The sequence below is a fragment of the Pecten maximus genome, chromosome 14 (genome assembly GCF_902652985.1).
Source record: "Pecten maximus chromosome 14, xPecMax1.1, whole genome shotgun sequence".
Taxonomy (NCBI): Eukaryota; Metazoa; Mollusca; class Bivalvia; order Pectinida; family Pectinidae; genus Pecten; species Pecten maximus.
In genome coordinates, this window is record NC_047028.1 from 24,124,464 (window position 1) to 24,145,776 (window position 21,313).

Below are 21,313 nucleotides of genomic sequence, written 5' to 3' on the forward strand. Positions count from 1 at the left end.
TTTGATATTGTTACTAAGTTGCATTTTAGGCTGTCCTGTTGTTGCTAAGTAATATTTTGGCTGGATTATGTTAGATTTCATTGGGCTGGAAGAAATATTGATGGCAACATGAATAATAATGTGACGGAGATAGTAGAATGCATGGCTCAGTTGTGATATTGTACAAAACATCATCAGCCTTTGTCAGGGTCACCATCAGCACAAGCCAGCAAGTCAATGGGATGTCCCTGTCAGAGGGACAGACATCTGTGTGTCTTCACAAGTAATCAGGCATGGACACAATTTATGTCACAATTATGTAAAACAGGAATGGAGATCAGCTCTGACATATTTGTGTCTTCACAAGCAATTTTGATCAGCACTAACCAGACATATTGGAAATTTATGACACAATTATGTAAAATTGGAAGGGAGATGAGTGGAAAAAGAAATTCCCAGCTGTATTGAAAATCCAGTTATATACAAAATGCATGTTGTGTTGGTACATCTGGAATAAAGAAGGTTTCTGTTATGTGTTGGTATGTTATTATGTTTACAATATAGATCACCATCAGATCAGGTGTTAAAGGGAGACTGATTTATAGGTTTGTAGTAGGTGTATTCTATCAGCTGACAGTGACCCTATGACAGGAAAATTTAGCTGGTCCTCTTCTAGATCACCAAAGTTTGAATGTCAAGGATATTACTGTTAATTAATAAGATGCCAAAAATTCAATCATCAGCATGTTTCCCTTTACATTAATTAATCATAATCTAAATCACATGTTGTTTGTGTGATAAGTTTATTTTAACCAAACACCGTTATATCAAGTTTATCAGATCATTAATGGGATAATGCCCTAAGCTTGATTGATTACAAATCACAAGTCAGAATGAATTTTGATGCAGAATTTTCGGCTGAAAATTGATCTGCACTGGTGATTACTTAAGAGACGCGAACATTTTGTCATTGTTTCGTAATTTACTCTGAAAGTGATCATTTCCCTCACAGTGTATACGGTACACCATCAGAAATGGGATTTCTTAAAAATTGGCTCTAAGTGACGAAAATCCGTAAACCTCCTTTTCTGACAATGATTTATTTTCATGCCTATCGACATTACATCATGGTTACTGAGATTCTTGAAAAATTGATTTCCCAGACTTCGGCAAGCACGGCATGTAGAATTTACAGGGACGGAAACTGCACAGGAAATTTACATTCCCTTTATGATGTTACATGTTGGAAGATGACATTACGGAGAGTATAAAGCCATCAGGTTGGAGGGATCAATAAAGTTATAAAAAGGGATCACTGCCCTTGATACTGCGTATAAATCAGGCGCAGTAGTTGGTCCCCTAGGGACTGGGAAGTGATCCGTATCACCCATACTCTTGTTTAAATAACACGCTTGGATGCTCTTAGCGTGTTTCGGCTGATCATGATCATGTTTAAATTAAGATACAAAATTGTTCATAATTCCATGTTGAGTTGTGATTTTATGCTTTAGAATTATACTGAGAGGCATTAAACAGTGAGCGGAGTTATTTTCTTTGCTGCTGAGTCGTGGGTTTTGATGTATGTATTGTTATCAAACTTATAACCACATGTACCTAAGACAGTTATTTGATGGTTTTAGAAAGGAACTGGTTTGTTGAGTAGAGATTTGGATGTAAACATCTGTATATGCTAATTGAAATGTTATACTGATGTGAAAATAGAAATAATTGAAATTTTGATATTCAACTATATCATATTGAGCATCAACAGAGTTCATATTTTCATAAAATAGCTTGTGGACAACTCAGGAAAATGTAAAGGGAAGGTTGATAATAGTACATATAAACTAACAAAATTGATAAAGTAATATACCAGTTTCTAGAGAATACAGGTTCTGGATTAGACAAGTTTGTTAGTTCATAGAGGATATGTTTTGTACCAAATACTTAGCAAAGTCAGATTAGGAAGGGGTTCAGATTGATATTGAAGTACAAGACAAAGTGATATGAGGAAGGGGTTCAGATTGATATTGTAGTACAAGACAAAGTCAGATGAGGAAGGGGTTCAGATTGATATTGTAGTACAAGACAAAGTCAGATGAGGAAGGGGCCCAGATTGATATTGTAGTACAAGCCAAAGTCAGTTGAGGAAGGGGATCAGATGATATTGTAGTACAAGACAAAGTCAGATGAGGAAGGGGTTCAGATTGATATTGTAGTACAAGACAAAGTCAGATGAGGAAGGGGCCCAGATTGATATTGTAGTACAAGCCAAAGTCAGTTGAGGAAGGGGATCAGATGATATTGTAGTACAAGACAAAGTCAGATGAGGAAAGGGATCTGATGATATTGTAGTACAAGACAAAGTCGGATGAGGAAGGGGCCCAGATTGATATTGTAGTACAAGCCAAAGTCAGTTGAGGAAGGGGATCAGATGATATTGTAGTACAAGACAAAGTCAGATGAGGAAGGGGTTCCGAGTGATATTGAAGTACAAGACAAAGTCAGTTGAGGAAGGGGTCCAGATTGATATTGTAGTACAAGCCAAAGTCAGTTGAGGAAAGGGATCAGATTGATATTGTAGTACAAGCCAAAGTCAGTTGAGGAAGGGGTTCAGATTGATATTGTAGTACAAGACAAAGTCAGTTGAGGAAAGGGATCAGATTGATATTGTAGTACAAGACAAAGTCAGATGAGGAAGGGGTTCAGATTGATATTGTAGTACAAGACAAAGTGCTGTGACTTCACCCTCATTCTGTCAGCCGTGGGACTACACATCAAGATTTCCTGCTACAAAAGTTCATGTTGATTACATCAAATGTTGACATGGGGCTTTCTGTGATGTCATTCATGGCGGAAAAAAATATCTGATCTTTCTGTTGCTGTCCAATCTGACATAGAATCTAGATGCAAAATCCTCGTTCATCGTAGACTATCGTGCCGTCCCACCATTCACAACAACCATGGACGTTATTTACTTTGCATGTACTTTTTGCCTTGGTTATTGTAGCCGTGTAAAACCTGATTGTATTGATGAGTATTTGAGACTGAACAAAACATCCAGTTTTTGTAATTAATCCTTTAAGCAGTGGTCAAAATACATGTTTCTTTTGAAAGTATCCATTTCTGTTGTTCTCATCAAAAGTGTGCAGTGCCTATTACAAATGGTTTCAGTAGGGTACAGTTCTAAGATTTGAAATTATTTTTTTTATACCTTTTTAGTACCTTTTTTGTACTTTTTCAAAAGGTACAAACAAAGTTATGATTATTTTGTACCTTTTTAAAAACAGATTTCATCAATGGAACTTATGATAACTTTTCTGGATTTGGACAATTTAAAGTATACCTTTTTGTAACTTTTCTGGACTTAATATTATATAGTAGGGTAAATATTTAAAATGGAAATTGTCTCAGAAAAACTAGGATAGGATATTGACCTTAAAGCATATCAAATATCTTGAACTGGACTATCATACGTATAATGATCAAACATCTTGGACTTAATGTCCACCCTTTAATAATAGATCAAAGCTTTGTCAATACCGTCTTTCTTCATCTCACAATGACAACAATTAATCTGTATTTGACAGAGCATTAATCGTTTCACCTAGCTCCTTCCTGCCAGTGAACTTGTAACCTAATCAGCATCAGTCCATCGAAATCCAACATTGGAATCTGTTTGAAGCCAAGCTATCAGATCGTATTTATATGATAGAGTTGAAGAGATGCGTAAAAAACACGGCTGTCGATGAAGATGGAAGGATTAGAGTTTACATGAATGTATGGTAAAATTAAGAAGACAAAGAATCACTGTAGCAGAGTTTGCTAAGAGGCCCGTTGGGAGGGAAAAGCAGTGAAGAACAGAGAAACAGGCTGTCTTGAGAAATGGAAGTCAGTATATTTTATTGACATGAGTGCACTGGTGAGAGCTAAACAGCCACTGTTTCAGTTTTACCACTGGTATTGATTCAGCCGAATTCTGGGACGACTCTTGGCCTTTGTATAACTAGGTGAGACTGTAGTCCTGTGGGGATGGTAGGGAACCTTAACAGTAAGCTGTACAAGTAAAAGCTATTCCAACGAGTTTTATGGAACTACTGCCACTACAAGTGGTACTGTACCAAGTACTGTAGGTCTGGCTAATCCCATCTATCACCTAAACTTAAAAAACGGTTCCATCGACATCGACAGTTCCATCGGAAGTGACACACTCACACTGACTTATATATCTAAGCAATAAACACTAACAGTTGGCTGTACTTGTGGAAGCTTATAAGGCTTCTTGAGTTGGTTTTATTATAACTACTGCCATTCCGAGTGGTACTACACCAAGAACCGTAGGTCTAGCTGTTTTTATCCATCAGCTAAGCTTACGAAATGGCTCCATCGACAGCTCTATTGGAATTAGTGACTTACAGCCATATATTTCGCTTCAGGATCAAACATTTTATAAATACCCTTTCTGGTTTTGATAATCCAGTACATGCCATATAATGACACTACAATCACCTGAAATGATCATTATAAAATTAAATATATTTAAGGTAACCCCAATTCATACAATACTACCATGTACTTGTGTTTTTCTATTGATCACAAATTAAAAAATAACACTATAAAAATGTTATAAGTTTGATTTTGTTTTTGTGTCTTTAAACTGGGTCATTTATTGACTGTCAAATAATATTGTGTGTTAAGTTTTAGAGCCGATGTTTGAGCTTCTTTTTGTTTTCTGTATAAAAGTATTGATTTTTGTGTACCCCTATAGCACCAGACATACACAGGCATGTGGAAAGTATTGTCAACTTTATCTAGATTTTATACTACAGACAGACACAGACATGTCGAAAGTATTGTCAAATTCTTCTAGATTTTATACTACAGACAGATACAGACATGTGGAAAGTATTGTCAACTTTATCTAGATTTATACTACAGACAGACACAGACATGTGGAAAGTATTGTCAACTTTATCTAGATTTTATACTACAGACAGACACAGACATGTCGAAAGTATTGTCAAATTCTTCTAGATTTTATACTACAGACAGACACAGACATGTGGAAAGTATTGTCAACTTTATCTGGATTTACACTACAGACAGACACAGACATGTGGAAAGTATTGTCAACTTTATCTAGATTAACACTACATACACAGACAGACATGTGGAAAGTATTGTCAACTTCAATATTTTATACTACAGACAGACACAGACATGTGGAAGGTATTGTCAACTTAATCTGGATTTACACTACAGACATACACAGACATGTGGAAAGTATTGTCAACTTTATTAGTATTCAAGATTTACACTACGGACGAACAGAGGGAATTGCAAAGTATTGTCAACTCCATTCATTTAAGATTTACCATTGGTCATAGTTGATATTTTCTTCATTTCTACAGTATTCAAAAATATGTAGGTGTAAATCAGGAGATGCATTTTTTACAGGTGCCTTAAAGTCAAGAATTAGTGAAAAGTTTGGTTTAATCTATATCAGCATCCCAGAAAGTCACCGTTGTGAGAGTTTTGCTGTTTAAAAAAAAAAATAATTCAAAAACAAAAATAGATTTAACATTGTACTGTTGTGATGAAATAAAATCAATGTTCGAGACTTTTTAGCTCACCTGGACCGAAGGTCCGGTGAGCTTATGCCATGGTGCAGCGTCCGTCGTCCGTCGTCCGTCCGTCAACATTTGCTTCAAATCGCTACTAGTCAAAAAGTTCTTATTGGATTTTGACCAAATTTGGTCAGAAACATCCTTGGCAGAAGGGGATCAGATTTTGCATAAATGGTGGCTCTGACCCCCAGGGGGCCTGAGGGGCGGGGCCCAATAGGGGAAATTGAAGCAATTCCTTTAAATCGCTACTAGTCATAAAGTTATGAATGGATTTGAACCCAATTTGGTCAGAAACATCCTTTGGGGAAGGGGAACAGATTTTGTATAAATGGTTACTCTGACCCCCAAGGGGCCAAAGGGGCGGGGCCTAATGGGGAAATAGAGGTAATTCCTTTAAATCGCTACTAGTCATAAAGTTATGAATGGATTTGAACCCAATTTGGTCAGAAACATCCTTTGGGGAAGGGGAACAGATTTTGCATAAATGGTTACTCTAACCCTCAAGGGGCCAAAGGGGCGGGGCCTAATGGGGAAATAGAGGTAATTCCTTTAAATCGCTACTAGTCATAAAGTTATGAATGGATTTGAACCCAATTTGGTCAGAAACATCCTTTGGGAAAGGGGAACAGATTTTGCATAAATGGTGACTCTGACCCCAAAGGGGCCAAAGGGGCGGGGCCTAATGGGGAAATAGAGGTGATTCCTTCAAATCGCTACTAGTTATAAAGTTATGAATGGATTTGAACCCAATTTGGTCAGAAACATCCTTTGAGGAAGGGGAACAGATTTTGCATAAATGGTTACTCTGACCCCCAAGGGGTCAAAGGGGCGGGGCCCATTAGGGGAAATAGAGGTAATTCCTTCAAATGGCTACTAGTCATAAAGTTATGAATGGATTTGAACCCAATTTGGTCAGAAACATCCTTTAGGAAAGGGGAACAGATTTTGCATAATTGGTGACTCTGACCCCCAAGGGGCCTGAGGGGCGGGGCCCAATAGGGGAAATTGAGGCAATTCCTTTAAATCGCTACTAGTCATAAAGTTATGAATGGATTTGAACCCAATTTGGTCAGAAACATCCTTTGGGGATGGGGAATAGATTTTGCATAAATGGTGACTCTGACCCCCAAGGGGCCAAAGGGGCGGGGCCTAATGGGGAAATAGAGGCAATTCCTTCAAATTGCTACTTCTCATCAAGTTATGAATGGATTTGAACCCAATTTAGTCAGAAGCATTCTTTGGGGAAGGGGAACAGATTTTGCATAAATGGTGACTTTGACCCCCAAGGGGCCAAAGGGGCGGGGCCCCATATGGGAAATAGAGGTAATTCCTTTAAATCGCTACTAGTCATAAAGTTATGAATGGATTTGAACCCAATTTAGTAAGAAACATCCTTTGGGGAAGGGGAACAGATTTTGCATAAATGGTGACTCTGACCCCTAAGGGGCCAAAGGGGCGGGGCCTAATGGTGAAATAGAGGTAATTCCTTCAAATCGCTACTAGTCATAAAGGTATGAATGGATTTGAACCCAATTTGGTCAGAAACATTCCTATGTGAAGGGGAACAGATTTTGCATAAATGGTTACTCTGACCCCCAAAGGACCAAAGGGGCGGGGCCTAATGGAGAAACAGAGGTAATATCTTTAAATCGCTACTTGTCATAAAATTATGAAAAGATTTGAACCGAATTTGGTCAAAAACATCATTGGGGGAAGGGGAACAGATTTTGCATAAATGGTGACTCTGACCCCCAAGGGGCCAAAGGGGCGGGGCCCCATATGGGAAATAGAGGTAATTCCTTTAAATCGCTACTAGTCATAAAGTTATGAATGGTTTTTAATGCAATTTAGAAAGAAACATCCTTTGGGAAAGGGGAACAGATTTTGCATAAATGGTGACTCTGACCCCAAGGGGCCAAAGGGGCGGGGCCTAATGGGGAAATAGAGGTAATTCCTTAAAATCGCTACTAGTCATAAAGTTATGAATGGATTTGAACCCAATTTGGTAAGAAACATTCTTGGGGGAAGGGGAACAGATTTTGCATAAATGGTGACTCTGACCCCCGAGGGGCAAAAGGGGCGGGGCCCCATATAGGAAATAGAGGTAATTCCTTTAAATCACTACTAGTCATAAAGTTATAAATGCATGTTGTAAACTCAGAGAGTCTGGACTTCATTATTTCTTTAAAGCAGTTGGGATCCCCACGCTATAACCATAAATAGCATTGTTTGAGGTTAACAAACAAAAGGAATTGAACATGAGCATTATTTTGACATTTGGTCAAATCCAACCAGGTGAGCGATACAGGCCCCATGGGCCTCTTGTTGTTGTTGTACTGTTTAGGTTCGGAGTATCATTTGATGAAAACCATAAATAAATGTATTGACAAAACATTCTTGATCTTGCTGTCAGAGGTCAAATAAAGCCAACAGGCTATCAATTGGAGTATAACAAAACATTACTGCCATGTCGAAATAAGCAAGAAATGGTGACTAATTTTACTTATCTTCGCCATTTACTGTCTCCTAAATGACCCATCATCACGTTAACAGTTGATAATCAACTTCACCAGCACATTCGTTCATCACCGAGAGAAACGAGCAGTAAGCATCGGTCAATACAATCAATAGTCCATCATCGCAATGCTGGACGGTGGTCTGAGGCAGCGTTTCCTCTTGGGCCTATTATTGAAGATATGATATCGGGCATTTTCCTCCAACTTGATTAAGTATAGGCGATTGGTGATTTTGGGCGAGTTACACATTTACACATCTCTGGGGTAATCAGTAATAGTCACGACGATATGCTCGTCGGTCTACTTACATATTAAAAGGCAGCACCACTTGTCGTTTCTAGAACCCCTTTAGATGAATTTGTATTGTTGGGCCACTGTGGGAGTTCGGAGGGAGATAATATAAGCATCCGATGTTACAATAAAATATCGGGACCCGTCTCTGTAGAGTTCGCAGGCTGGTATCAATCACGAGATCAGATGGACGGGCAAAATCATGACTGTTTTATTGTAACGAGCCATTTTATTTATGTAATGGCTTCTCACTGTGTGTAGTGTGAGATTTGTGTAAATCTGTCGTTAATGAGTTCCGTAGAAATTATATGTCTGTTGTAATACAGTAAATTGGGAAAGAGATTCTGCTTATTTGATGGTTGTTTAATGTTACACTTTGAGTTAATATAATTTTCTGAAATTTTCCCTGTGAATAATTCATGTCCCATACTTCAAAATGACCTTTAGATCTGTCAGTGATACAGTTAGGTTCCTGTAATGCGGCATTGACAAGAATGTCACTTTCTATTTTTTAAGAATTTCAATCTGCTTGGTAATGATTCTGTGAAATCATCATATAAAATTGTATTTCCACAATCACATTTGTTCAAAAGAGTTTTGCCACAAGTGAGAATGCTTGGAAATGGCTTAAGTGAAACATTTCAGGATAAAAACAAAAAATTCAATAAAATTGAAATCAAATTTTTTAAACTTATTTACATGCAGGCAAGAGATATGAAGGTTTTACATTGTCAAGAAATGACATCAGTCCATAAAGCAGACTTGGTGCTCCCTTAAAATCAATAACAGTGAAGGGAATTTGCCTGCCATATTAATCTTGTTATTTCTCTGTAATGATCTAACATTTGGAGGAGTATTACACCATTCCGTTTGGTTACAGTGTTGCTATAGAAACAAACTCCCTAACAATTAGGACAGAAAAGCGTGAGAAAAGCTGAGAAATGTTCTGGTTTTATTTTTGTCACTCCTTAAAGAGTTGTGGGTTGTAAATTTAAAACACGATATGTGGATATCTTATCGGGCTGTTTAGTTTTAATCTCTCCCCTGATTCACACATTCTGGCCTGTACTTATTTTAAGGAGGTTTTATTGTAGAAATCAGGCAGTTTATTCCTATGTATGATATACATTAGGGATTCTCAAGCCAAAGTGCTCTACTCTTTGTGTATCTTTAGAGATGTTTTGGGAATCAAAACCGGAGTGCTGTATGTGTTAATCTGTTAGGGGTTGGTTATCAAAATGTTTAATTTCAAACATTTCTAAGATTACTGGAATTTATACTGGAAAGCATTTGTCAGAATCAGAAATAGTTGTTGAAATACAAAAATGGATGGAAACACCTGTTAAATATTGGATGGTTAAAATGGGTACTGGAATTTAAGTTAATTGTATATATGACTACTTGTAGTAATGTTTGCAGTATTTCAAAATTCTATACTCAGAGCTGTGAAGATAACATCTGTTGTTATTGCATTCTAGGCCAGAATTTTTTATGAAATAAAATTTTTTGTGTTGGTGAATGTAATATGTTTATATGGATCTTAAGATAGTGTTGTTGATGCTTAATGTAGTTGATAGCATGATAGCATCATAGGTCAGGTGCCTTCGATTCTTTTGAGATAGAGAGGAATAGGATGGGGGTCACTGGATGGGGAGGGGGAGAAATGTGGGGTGGGGGGGGGGGGGGGGGGGGGCAAAATGTAGGGGGAGGGGGAGGCTTTGGTACGTAGGTTGATGGGGAAGTAGTGAGAGAATAATGATAGGGGATAGTTAGTGAGAGAAGTGAGATGAGAGAGAGGAACAGATAGGTGAGAGAAGTGAGATGAGAGAGAGAGAAACAGATAGGTGATGGATATAGTGAGAGAAGTGAGATGAGAGAGAGAGAGGAAAACAGATAGGTGATAGATATAGTGAGAGAGTGAGTGTAGAGAGAGAGAGGAACAGAAGAGATGATACGTGAGGAAGTGATGTGAATAGAGAGAGAATAGGTGATGTAGTGAGAGAGGTTGAGAGAGGATGAGGAGAACAGATAGGTGATGAAGACTATAGTGAGAGAAGTGAATGTGAGATAGAGAGAGGAACAGATAGGTGATAGATATAGTGAGAGAAGTGAGGTGAGAGAGAGAGAGGAACAGATAGGTGATAGATATAGTGAGAGAAGTGATGTGAGATAGAGAGAGGAACAGATAGGTGATAGATATAGTGAGAGAAGTGAGGTGAGATAGAGAGAGAGAGGAACAGATAGGTGATAGATATAGTGAGAGAAGTGAGGTGAGATAGAGAGAGGAACAGATAGGTGATAGATATAGTGAGAGAAGTGAGGTGAGATAGAGAGAGGAACAGATAGGTGATAGATATAGTGAGAGAAGTGAGGTGAGATAGAGAGAGGAACAGATAGGTGATAGATATAGTGAGAGAAGTGAGGTGAGAGAGAGAGAGAACAGATAGGTGATAGATATAGTGAGAGAAGTGAGGTGAGAGAGAGAGGAACAGATAGGTGATAGATATAGTGAGAGAAGTGAGGTGAGATAGAGAGAGGAACAGATAGGTGATAGATATAGTGAGAGAAGTGAGGTGAGATAGAGAGAGGAACAGATAGGTGATAGATATAGTGAGAGAAGTGAGGTGAGAGAGAGAGAGGAACAGATAGGTGATAGATATAGTGAGAGAAGTGAGGTGAGAGAGAGAGAGGAACAGATAGGTGATAGATATAGTGAGAGAAGTGAGGTGAGATAGAGAGAGGAACAGATAGGTGATAGATATAGTGAGAGAAGTGAGGTGGAGTAGGGGAGAGGAACGATAGGTGGATAGATTAGTGAGAGAAGTGGTGAGTAGAGGGGAGAGGACAGATAGGTGATAGATATAGTGAGAGAAGTGAGGTGAGATAGAGAGAGGAACAGATAGGTGATAGATATAGTGAGAGAAGTGAGGTGAGAGAGAGAGAGGAACAGATAGGTGATAGATATAGTGAGAGAAGTGAGGTGAGATAGAGAGAGGAACAGATAGGTGATAGATATAGTGAGAGAAGTGAGGTGAGATAGAGAGAGGAACAGATAGGTGATAGATATAGTGAGAGAAGTGAGGTAGAGAGAGAGGAACAGATAGGTGATAGATATAGTGAGAGAAGTGAGGATGAGATAGAGAGAGGAACAGATAGGTGATAGATATAGTGAGAGAAGTGAGGTGAGATAGAGAGAGGAACAGATAGGTGATAGATATAGTGAGAGAAGTGAGGTGAGATAGAGAGAGAGGAACAGATAGGTGATAGATATAGTGAGAGAAGTGAGGTGAGATAGAGAGAGGAACAGATAGGTGATAGATATAGTGAGAGAAGTGAGGTGAGAGAGAGAGAGGAACAGATAGGTGATAGATATAGTGAGAGAAGTGAGGTGAGATAGAGAGAGGAACAGATAGGTGATAGATATAGTGAGAGAAGTGAGGTGAGATAGAGAGAGGAACAGATAGGTGATGGATATAATAGTGAGAGAAGTGAGGTGAGATAGAGAGAGAGGAACAGATAGGTGATGGATATAGTGAGAGAAGTGAGGTGAGAGAGAGAGAGGAACAGATAGGTGATAGGATATAGTGAGAGAAGTGAGATGAGAGAGAGAGAGGAACAGATAGGTGATAGATATAGTGAGAGAAGTGAGATGAGAGAGAGAGGAACAGATAGGTGATAGATATAGTGAGAGAAGTGAGATGAGAGAGAGAGGAACAGATAGGTGATAGATATAGTGAGAGAAGTGAGATGAGAGAGATAGAGAGAGGAACAGATAGGTGATAGATATAATGAGAGAAGTGAGGTGAGAGAGAGAGAGAGAGAGAGGAACAGATAGGTGATAGATATAGTGAGAGAAGTGAGATGAGAGAGAGAGGAACAGATAGGTGATGGATATAGTGAGAGAAGTGAGATGAGAGAGAGAGAAACAGATAGGTGATAGATATAGTGAGAGAAGTGAGATGAGAGAGAGGAACAGATAGGTGATGATAGATATAGTGAGAGAAGTGAGATGAGAGAGAGAGGAACAGATAGGTGATGGATATAGTGAGAGAAGTGAGATGAGAGAGAGAGAGGAACAGATAGGTGATAGATATAGTGAGAAAAGTAAGGTGAGAGAGAGGAACAGATAGGTGATAGGCAGTGGGAGAATTAGTAAGAAACTAAAATTCCCCTTGTTCCTGTTCATAGAAATAGTAGATAGTCATTTGATAACCTAGTCATGATCTGTCAGTAGATATCAGTACATAAATTATGTAAGAAAACAAACATTTTCAGCTGAAAATGTTTCAACTTCCATTGCCTCAAAATTTCCCATATATGCTTAAAGTGTTGTTTTTTTCAGGCTCTTTATAGCCTGGATATAGCAGATATGAATTTCAATGAATATTTAGTTTAGGAACATTCACACTGGGGAATCGAATCTTGATTAGTGCTTGATGTTGCCTGTGAACTAATAATAACTAATCACCATATAGTTTTGATATTTCCAGCAGGTTGTAGTCAATATCATTGACTCCAGAGGTAGTTAACCTTCAACATGAAATAGGAATGTTGGCTTAAAAATGATTTATCTGAGTAAATCATCTTAACAGTAATGATGAGTAAGGAAGGAGATTGTAGATCTCTCCTGATTTAAGACCTCATTGCATGAAAATCACAATGGGTGCAGTAAATATATTGGCCTACCAATCACGGTTATGCTTTAAGTGCTGGAATAACTTGATAACTAATTCGGACTTAGTGAACCATAACCCTACAACCAGCCTTTGGCATTGACCTCTTATTCTGTTGTAGAATGTAAAAACGTCCTACTGTACTGTATCCCTATTGGTTCATATACAACGCAGGGAGACGGATATGGCTAGTAGTGAAATAGTAGTGTATGACCTGAAATCGTGTTGTGTATAAACTTGTATTGTTTTCTTGCTTGCTATAAAACCACAAATACAATGACTATTGTTGTATATGTTATTGTTATATCATTCACTGGCTACAAAAACCACAAAAGCTTGTTCCCAGGAAATAATTTGAATGCTCCAAAAAGAAAGAAGGTACTCACGAACGTTTCATATTTTACAGTTAAACGAAACTAGCAGACTAGTCAAAAAGTTTACCAATTGCACTGGCGGAGTACATTCAAGGTGCAAAGTAAGCACTTGCATGATGGTCTAGTTTTCATTTGAGACAAACTCTTGTCAGACTATGAAGAGAGTAACATTGTTAACATAATACATAATATTCTCTTGACTGCTACAATGAACATAAAAAAATATTAAGAGTACATGTGTAAGGTTGTAATCATCACAAGGAGGAGATTTGAACAGGGGAGAGAGACTGTCGTATTGGACACTAAGGTGATTATCAGATATTTTAAATGCTAACCCTATAACACTGTTAGGTGTTAATTGAACTGTGAACCTGTTACCAGGTTACTCATTCAGCACTACTGATATTACTCTAGTAATATATTGTTAGATTGATGCGGACTAGCTTCCAATACCTCGGAATTTAACTCGGAAATGAAGCTTTAACTGTCTAAATATCTAAAACATGTCAAGGTGAACTATCATATTGATCCAGAAATAAGCCATATATACCTGGTAATAAGCCTGTCCGCATCTTCTAAAAAAATGCTTTTTTAATTGTGTAATAAGCTCATCCTCTAGAGAAAAGGGATATTGGTCTCTAGCCCCGTATTTTGATTGGGAGTTGGTGTTTTGGTCTCGGGCCTTATTAAAGGATATACAGAATATATGGTGATTAAACATATGCCTGATCTGGATCGAGGACCAAGGGTGCTGGGTTTGATACTGATTGTCTATGTGCTGTTAACTGTACGCGGCAAAGGTGGCACAGACCTTCCTGGATCTGATCAATATGTGTGTCCAATATACAGCCTCAGGTAATAACACTTGCTAGTCGCAGTGGGAAAACACATTTCCTTCGTAATTAATCTTCAGGTAATTAGGCCTGATTTTCATGCCGTATGTAATGGTTATAGGTTTGCTATCTCAATGTTTATATTCAGATTCTAATTACAATAGTTAACAACCCCTTCACATGTAAATCCCTGTAGTTGATTCTATAACTGACTTAGTTACCGGCTTTGTTACCAAGTTGTATCTATTCATGCCCAGGTACGAAATCCTGTTTATCTTGTCCAGGTAATGAATCTTGTTTTAGGTAATTCCAAATCTCCGAGCCAAAGTGAAGTAATTTATAAAAACAGGTAACCTTCCTATAATAGTGTTTACTTTACACAGTTGGCTGCTACTTTAGTTTCAACTAAGGTGATAGTCAATAATTCCAATGCACTTTTGCGCAATTTCATGAATAATATTAATCTTAAAAAACACATTATTGCTGTTTTCAAGGTCACACTCCAGTGAACCATTTGAATTCAAAGAGTGTCTGCACTAAGTGCAATGCAACATTGATGACAACAGCAGTGTCAAAGATAGGGACATTTTATTGAGCTACACTAGAGAACATAACAGGGAAGTTTGTGCAATCAGGCTTGAATTCTCTGCAGGAATTGACAGAATCTGGTAAATTGTGGTGTTGCACAAGGACGATCGTAATTACAGAAGCATGTGTAGTGTCCATATCTGTAGGCTGGGGAAGCAATCTTCCAGTCAGGTGGAAAAAAACCCTGCAGAAGGCTGATGATTTTAGCTGGAAGGTGGCGATGGATTCCATTTGAGGACAGCCAATACAGTATATCTAGACACTACAACTTAGCAATCACTATTTACATCTGCACTTTTGGGGGAAACATAAAGAACGACGGAAAACATATTGCATGATAGAGAAAATAAACTTTTTTCTTCAAATAATGTCACGCTAGTGGAAATATGGAAGAGAAATTGGGAAAATTAACTGTAACTATGGCTACAAACCTGTCTTTTAAATTTGTGCTAGGAATTTTTTTTTTAAGATTTCAATACAGACTTTTTTGCCCGCCTTATTGTACTTCAATACAGGCAGTTTTCCAAACTATTGTACAAAGTTACAAACTCAATACAGGTTGTTTCTTTGCCGTATTGTACAAAGTTACAAATTAGGAATTCAAAACAGGCTGTTTTCCTTGTCATATTTTACAATGTTACAAATTACCAGGAAGGCTTTGACTACATGCTGTTTTCCTTGCCACATTGTATAAATTTGGAAATTTGTCTTTGACAGAACTAGACTAGATCATACAATTCAACAAGTTCAAGGACTGTTCTTATTTCAAAAACAATTCATTCCTCTATCCTTCTTTATTTTTGTTTTCTCTATCTTACTGTTACTACCATCTCTTCTTGTGCACTATTTTATGTTGGTTTTTATCCCCAACTCCACCCCTACTCTGTCCTACATACCATATTCCTCTTCCAGACTTTTGTCTAAATATTGATGGCTGTGACCTGATATTCTCTGGGAGTGTTATATTACATATTTTGTTTTGGTGAATTTGACTGTGTTGGACATCCCAAGGAAGAACATAATTGAAGCTGACATACAAATCAATAGGCTGGTGCACAATACATATGAATTACATCTGAAGTGAACCAGTATATCTACTACCACTGGTTAGTGCTGTAGGTGTGTGTGGACTCCTCCGACACCCACAGTATTGATGCTGTCTCGTCTGCTATTGTATGGGCCAGGGGTCCCGAAAGCTTGGTCAGGTAGATTTTGTTTGAACTACAGGCCATATACAAGTGCTTTGTGTTCTTTCCCATCCAAATTAGGTCAGTGATTGGATAATTTCTAGATAATTGGTGTAAGGCTAGAATGAATAATAACAATTACTGCAAAACTTGTTCAGGAAGGATCCAATTTTATGCGAGCCGAAAGTTTTATCGTAGGATGTAGTCCATAAACACTTCAATGAAAACTACCTGAAATTACTTTCCTGGGACTCCCACTCGGGGGAGATACCTTCCATCAGTTCTTGTATTAGAGGATGTAGTCCATAAATGCCTCCATAAACTTACCTCAAACTACTTCTACTGGACTCCACTCAGGGGAGACAACTTCTGTCAGTTCTTGTATTATAGAATGCTCTCTATAAATGCCACAATAAACTTGCCTCAAACTACTTCCATGGGACCCCACTCAGGGGGAGACAACTTCTGTCAGTTCTTGTATTATAGGATGCAGTCCATAGATAGATGCCTCAATAACTACTTCCATGGGACCCCACTCAGGGGAGACAACTTCCATCAGTTCTTGTATTATAGGATGCAGTCCATAGATAGATGCCTCAATAAAAGTGTCTCGAGCTATGCTCCAAGGACTCTGTCAGGGGAGACAACTTCCATCAGTTCTTGTATTATAGGATGCAGTCCATAAGTACCTCAATATAAGTATCTCAATCTGTGCTCCCAGAACTCTGTTCAGGGAGACAACCTTCATAAGATCTTGTATTATAGAATGTAGTCTATAAATACTCAGTTAAAACTTCCTCAAACTGTGCCCTGAGGCTAAGGGACTCTTCTCAGGGGATACAACTTATAGCAATTCTTGTGTAGCTAGGGGGGCCGCGGTGGCCGAGTGGTTAAGGTGTACCGACACTATATCACTAGCCCTCCACCGCTGGGTTGCGATTTTAGAAACCTACGTGGGGTAGTTGCCAGGTACTGACCGTAGGCTGTTAGTTTTTCTCCGGGTACTCCGGCTTTCCTCCGCCTCCAAAACCTGGCACGTCCTTAAATGACCCTGGCTGTTAATAGGACGTTAAACAAAAACAAACCAAACCAAATTGTGTAGCTAATCCACCTGAAGACTAGGAGTTGTAGGGCAAGTTGACTCCTTGAGAATTGAAAACATTTGGAGTTACTGTTGTCAATAAACAATTGTTTTGTCTAACTCCTAACTCTTACAAGTCCAGCAAGTAAACCATAGTATGATATCTTGGTGAAGAAATTTTATTATACCATGCTGATATTTCTAAAAGGTTTCATTTAAGAATTTTGAAGAGAAAAAGGGGTGAGACACAGATATCGAATATTGCAGCTAAAATTTGTTTATGTTCAGGTTTTGACATGCTTGTTACTCTGTTGCAGGTAAAAGCTTTGGGTATGGCTCTTTGGGAGGCTGTGGTTCGACATCTACAGCTGGTCGAGTCGGACTACTTTGATCTGCAGTTTGGAGACAAAAATGGCCTCAAGGTATTACCAAATTTCGCTCTTGTTGAAACTTAACCAGACTTTTGAACATGACTTTGTAGGTTTTGTAAAAAAAAAAAAAAAAAAGTGATAAAAAATTGAGGCACCATTGGAAAGAAAAGGAGAAAAATTTTGATACTGCTAAAGGTTCATGAATTTTTTGCGGGAAATAATAAAGTTTAATCAGGTATTAGATGCAAGAGTGGAAATTAAGAATCATTAGAGTTAAAGGATGCCCATAGATTTATTTTCCCTTTGTTTTAACAGTGCTGGCTGGACAATGAAAAGCCTATCCTAAAGCAGCTGCCATCACCGGACTCTCCGCTGGAATTCTGTGTCAAGTTCTACACACCCGACCCAGGCTTGCTGGACGAGTACACTAGGTCTTTCTCCTTCCAAACCTTAATTTTGATAAAGTCAGGCATCAGACCTTAGTCTACAGATAAAAAATGACATCATCTGAGGATGTCCGTTTCTTTAAAAAGACCATTGGTGTTGATGACAACTAGGCCTGTGTCATTAAATCTGAATCGAAGTAAAATAAAATACACTTTTCGCATTACATGTCAAGTTACTAGAATGAATGATGGACATCTTTTACAGTTCATTGTATTCTGTTTTAAAATGACTGTATATCCTGTACATTGTCAGAAATTCTTCCAAAACATTTTAAAATAACATGTTCTTGCTTAACCTCAGAACTTTTTTGAATTCGTGTATCATTGTTTATGTTCATTGAAATATTCAGTGCAAATTCATTACAAAACTAAAGTCTTAAGTCGTTTATTGATATATGCCTAATGAGAATGCTTTTTCCTTGTGGCAGGTATTTATTTTCACTGCAAATTAAAAAAGATCTAGCAACAGGCAGCATGCAGTGCAGTGAGAACACAGCAGCTTTAGTGGCTTCCTATATAGCTCAAGGTGAGTGTGTACGGACAGTGTGTACACCTAAACTGTGACTCAGGTGGATTTGTGTGGAGGTCCTACACTTACAACTATGTTACCTTCATACATTGATCCGCTATCTCATACAGTACACTTACAACCATATTACCTTCATACATTGATCCGCTATCTCATACAGTACACATACAACCATGTTACCTTCATACATTATACAACCATATTACCTTCAGCTATCTCATACAGTACACATCCAACCATGTTACCTTCATACATTATACAACCATGTTACCTTCATACATCGATCAGCTATCTCATACAGTACACATACAACCATGTTACCTTCATACATCGATCAGCTATCTCATACAGTACACATCCAACCATGTTACCTTCATACGTTATACAACCATGTTACCTTCATACATCGATCAGCTATCTCATACAGTACACATACAACCATGTTACCTTCATACATCGATCAGCTATCTCATACAGTACACATACAACCATGTTACCTTCCGCTATCTCATACAGTACACATACAACCATGTTACCTTCATACATCGATCAGCTATCTCATACAGTACACATACAACCATGTTACCTTCATGCATTGATCCGCTATCTCATAAAGTACACAAACAACCATGTTACCTTCATACATTGATCAGCTATCTCATAAAGTACACTTACAACCATGTTACCTTCAGCTATCTCATACAGTACACATACAACCATGTTACCTTCATACATCGATCAGCTATCTCATACAGTACACATACAACCATGTTACCTTCATACATCGATCAGCTATCTCATACAGTACACATACAACCATGTTACCTTCATACATTATACAACCATGTTACCTTCATACATTATACAACCATGTTACCTTCATACATTATACAACCATGTTACCTTCATACATTATACAACCATGTTACCTTCATACATTGATCAGCTATCTCATACAGAACCATTGTATCTTATCCTTACTTGAAAAAAAGGAAATTGAGACCAGGTCCATTAAAAAAAAAAAAAAAAAAAATCAACAAATGTTCAGTAAATTGTTCAGATTGAAACTACGGCCACATTTCAAATATAAGGTTCCTAAGTTTGAATTAAGTTCCACGAATGTTTAGTTAACTATTTAGGAAAATAGTAAATATGGTAAAATTTTGATTTCAATACCGATACCTTGGCAAACCAATATCGGTGACCTCTGTGGTAAGGTCATATAGGTAGATCCCTGTCTTAAGGGACCACACTCACATGTGACCACTCTTATGCCCCCTACATTTTATTTCATTATCCGCAACCAGTATGGAAAACCTGCCATTGTTCGAGAAACTATTGCATAATCCGCCTTTTACATCATTAAGAAAAGTAGTTTTATGAGACCTGCTAGATTTAGATCCAATTCTGTCTTTCCTCATGAAATATGAACCTGAAATATATCTGTGGATATAGAAATGATATTCCTGTTTAAAATCCCCTGAAGATTGGTTATTGATATGGTTATTTCATGGAAGGTAGTTTTTATAGGTCAATGTAGTATATAATGCATCACGTAGCATGGTGTGTAATACGATTGTGATTAGGTAGACTGCCCTTATGACAGAACGATTATTAGAATTTCGCTATTATTTCCCATGGTATTTAACTTACTGACCCATGCTTTAGACTGCTAGTGTTACGTAATATATTTTTGTTCTGGATTTTGTCGTGAAGTGATGTGATGAACTTTTCATCCCATTGTCTACTAGACAAGAGAAGGTCACCGATATTTCCCTGTCTGTGTAGCCGTGGCAACAATGGTTGTCGTCTGTCTGTTGCCATGGCTCCCATTGGGCAATGGATAGTTGGGCACAGACTCTACTGTTACAGATTGTTTTGCTGAAAAATCCAATTTCTCATGTTTTGATTATTAACACCATAAGGGGTTGGCATTATGACCAAAAGAGGATTTTAATGATTTTATTGGACAGTTTACGTTCACATTTTTCAAAAATCAATAATCAGTTTTGGTCCTCATTCACTTCCAATTTCCTTCACATTTAATATCAAAAGTCAGAAAGCCTATAAATTCATAATTCATTAAACTGTAATGTTGTTTGAAGTTATGTAAATTCTGGGTGGGATGATATCATTTATTGAACTGCAGAAACGAAATACTGACAATTGAATCGCAGTGTGTTATCTTCTTAAATATCTCTTTCATTTGTGTGTGTGTGTGTGTTTTGGGGGTAGGGGGGGTAGGGGGCTGTTCAGGTGAAGATTCAAGGGGCGTGGTTCAATGCTCCTTGCATGTGGCAAATTTGTGTCTCGGGAAGCTGAAAAACAGATCGGTCTGTGCTTTTCTGGTTGTGTCTTTGGGCAACACTTTACCCTAATGTTGTCAATGGCATGTAACAATCTCCTGTATGTTGTTCAGTGAGGTAGCCACCAGCTACTACAAGGAGATCCCTCAAAATGATGCTACCCGTGCAGGGGCCATAAATCAAACAACCAACCAAATAAAACACTTTGACATATAAATATTGCTAGCTTTTTCCTTGAATTTGGAAGGACAGTTTTCCAAGTCTTATAAACATTAAAAAAAAACAACAATCTTATCAAAGCTAAATATTTCACTGGGCAAATATGTTGAGACTAAAATGTTCTCTTTCAAACAAACATTCTCGTTTCTAGTGTTTCAAAAAAAAGTGAATTGCATAAAAAAAAAACTATAAAAACCCAGTTCTTATCATGCAAATTTGTCCATCATATTTATTCTGCAATATGCCTAAAAGGCTAACTCATTACCGCTGACTCATAGTAGAGGGAGTGGCTT

The 21,313-nt window shown here is 37.9% G+C and overlaps 1 protein-coding gene and 1 long non-coding RNA gene across 11 annotated transcripts in view; one reads left to right on the top strand and one right to left on the bottom strand.

The window, feature by feature from the left end:
• The window catches only part of LOC117342299 (FERM, ARHGEF and pleckstrin domain-containing protein 1-like), a 100,590-nt gene that overhangs the window by 14,888 nt on the left and 64,389 nt on the right, over positions 1 to 21,313 (top strand). For all 5 annotated transcript variants that reach the window (XR_004535779.1, XR_004535780.1, XM_033904397.1 and 2 more), the window contains exons 2-4: positions 17,467 to 17,571; positions 17,836 to 17,951; positions 18,395 to 18,492. Coding sequence is in view for 3 of the 5 variants with exons in the window: in XM_033904397.1 (XP_033760288.1) it covers positions 17,467 to 17,571; positions 17,836 to 17,951; positions 18,395 to 18,492 (319 nt within the window). In the remaining 2 variants the exon portion in view is untranslated. The remainder of the gene's footprint in view (positions 1 to 17,466; positions 17,572 to 17,835; positions 17,952 to 18,394; positions 18,493 to 21,313) is intronic.
• Positions 18,491 to 19,698, bottom strand: LOC117342301. 6 transcript variants are annotated; one of them, XR_004535782.1, is made up of 4 exons: positions 19,425 to 19,698; positions 19,032 to 19,320; positions 18,767 to 18,992; positions 18,491 to 18,675 (listed from the first exon to the last, which is right to left on the bottom strand). It is a non-coding gene; the product is annotated as an uncharacterized LOC117342301 (long non-coding RNA). The 6 variants fall into 6 exon arrangements; XR_004535783.1 differs by having other exon boundaries at positions 19,032 to 19,270; positions 19,399 to 19,697; XR_004535784.1 differs by having other exon boundaries at positions 19,032 to 19,346; positions 19,425 to 19,461.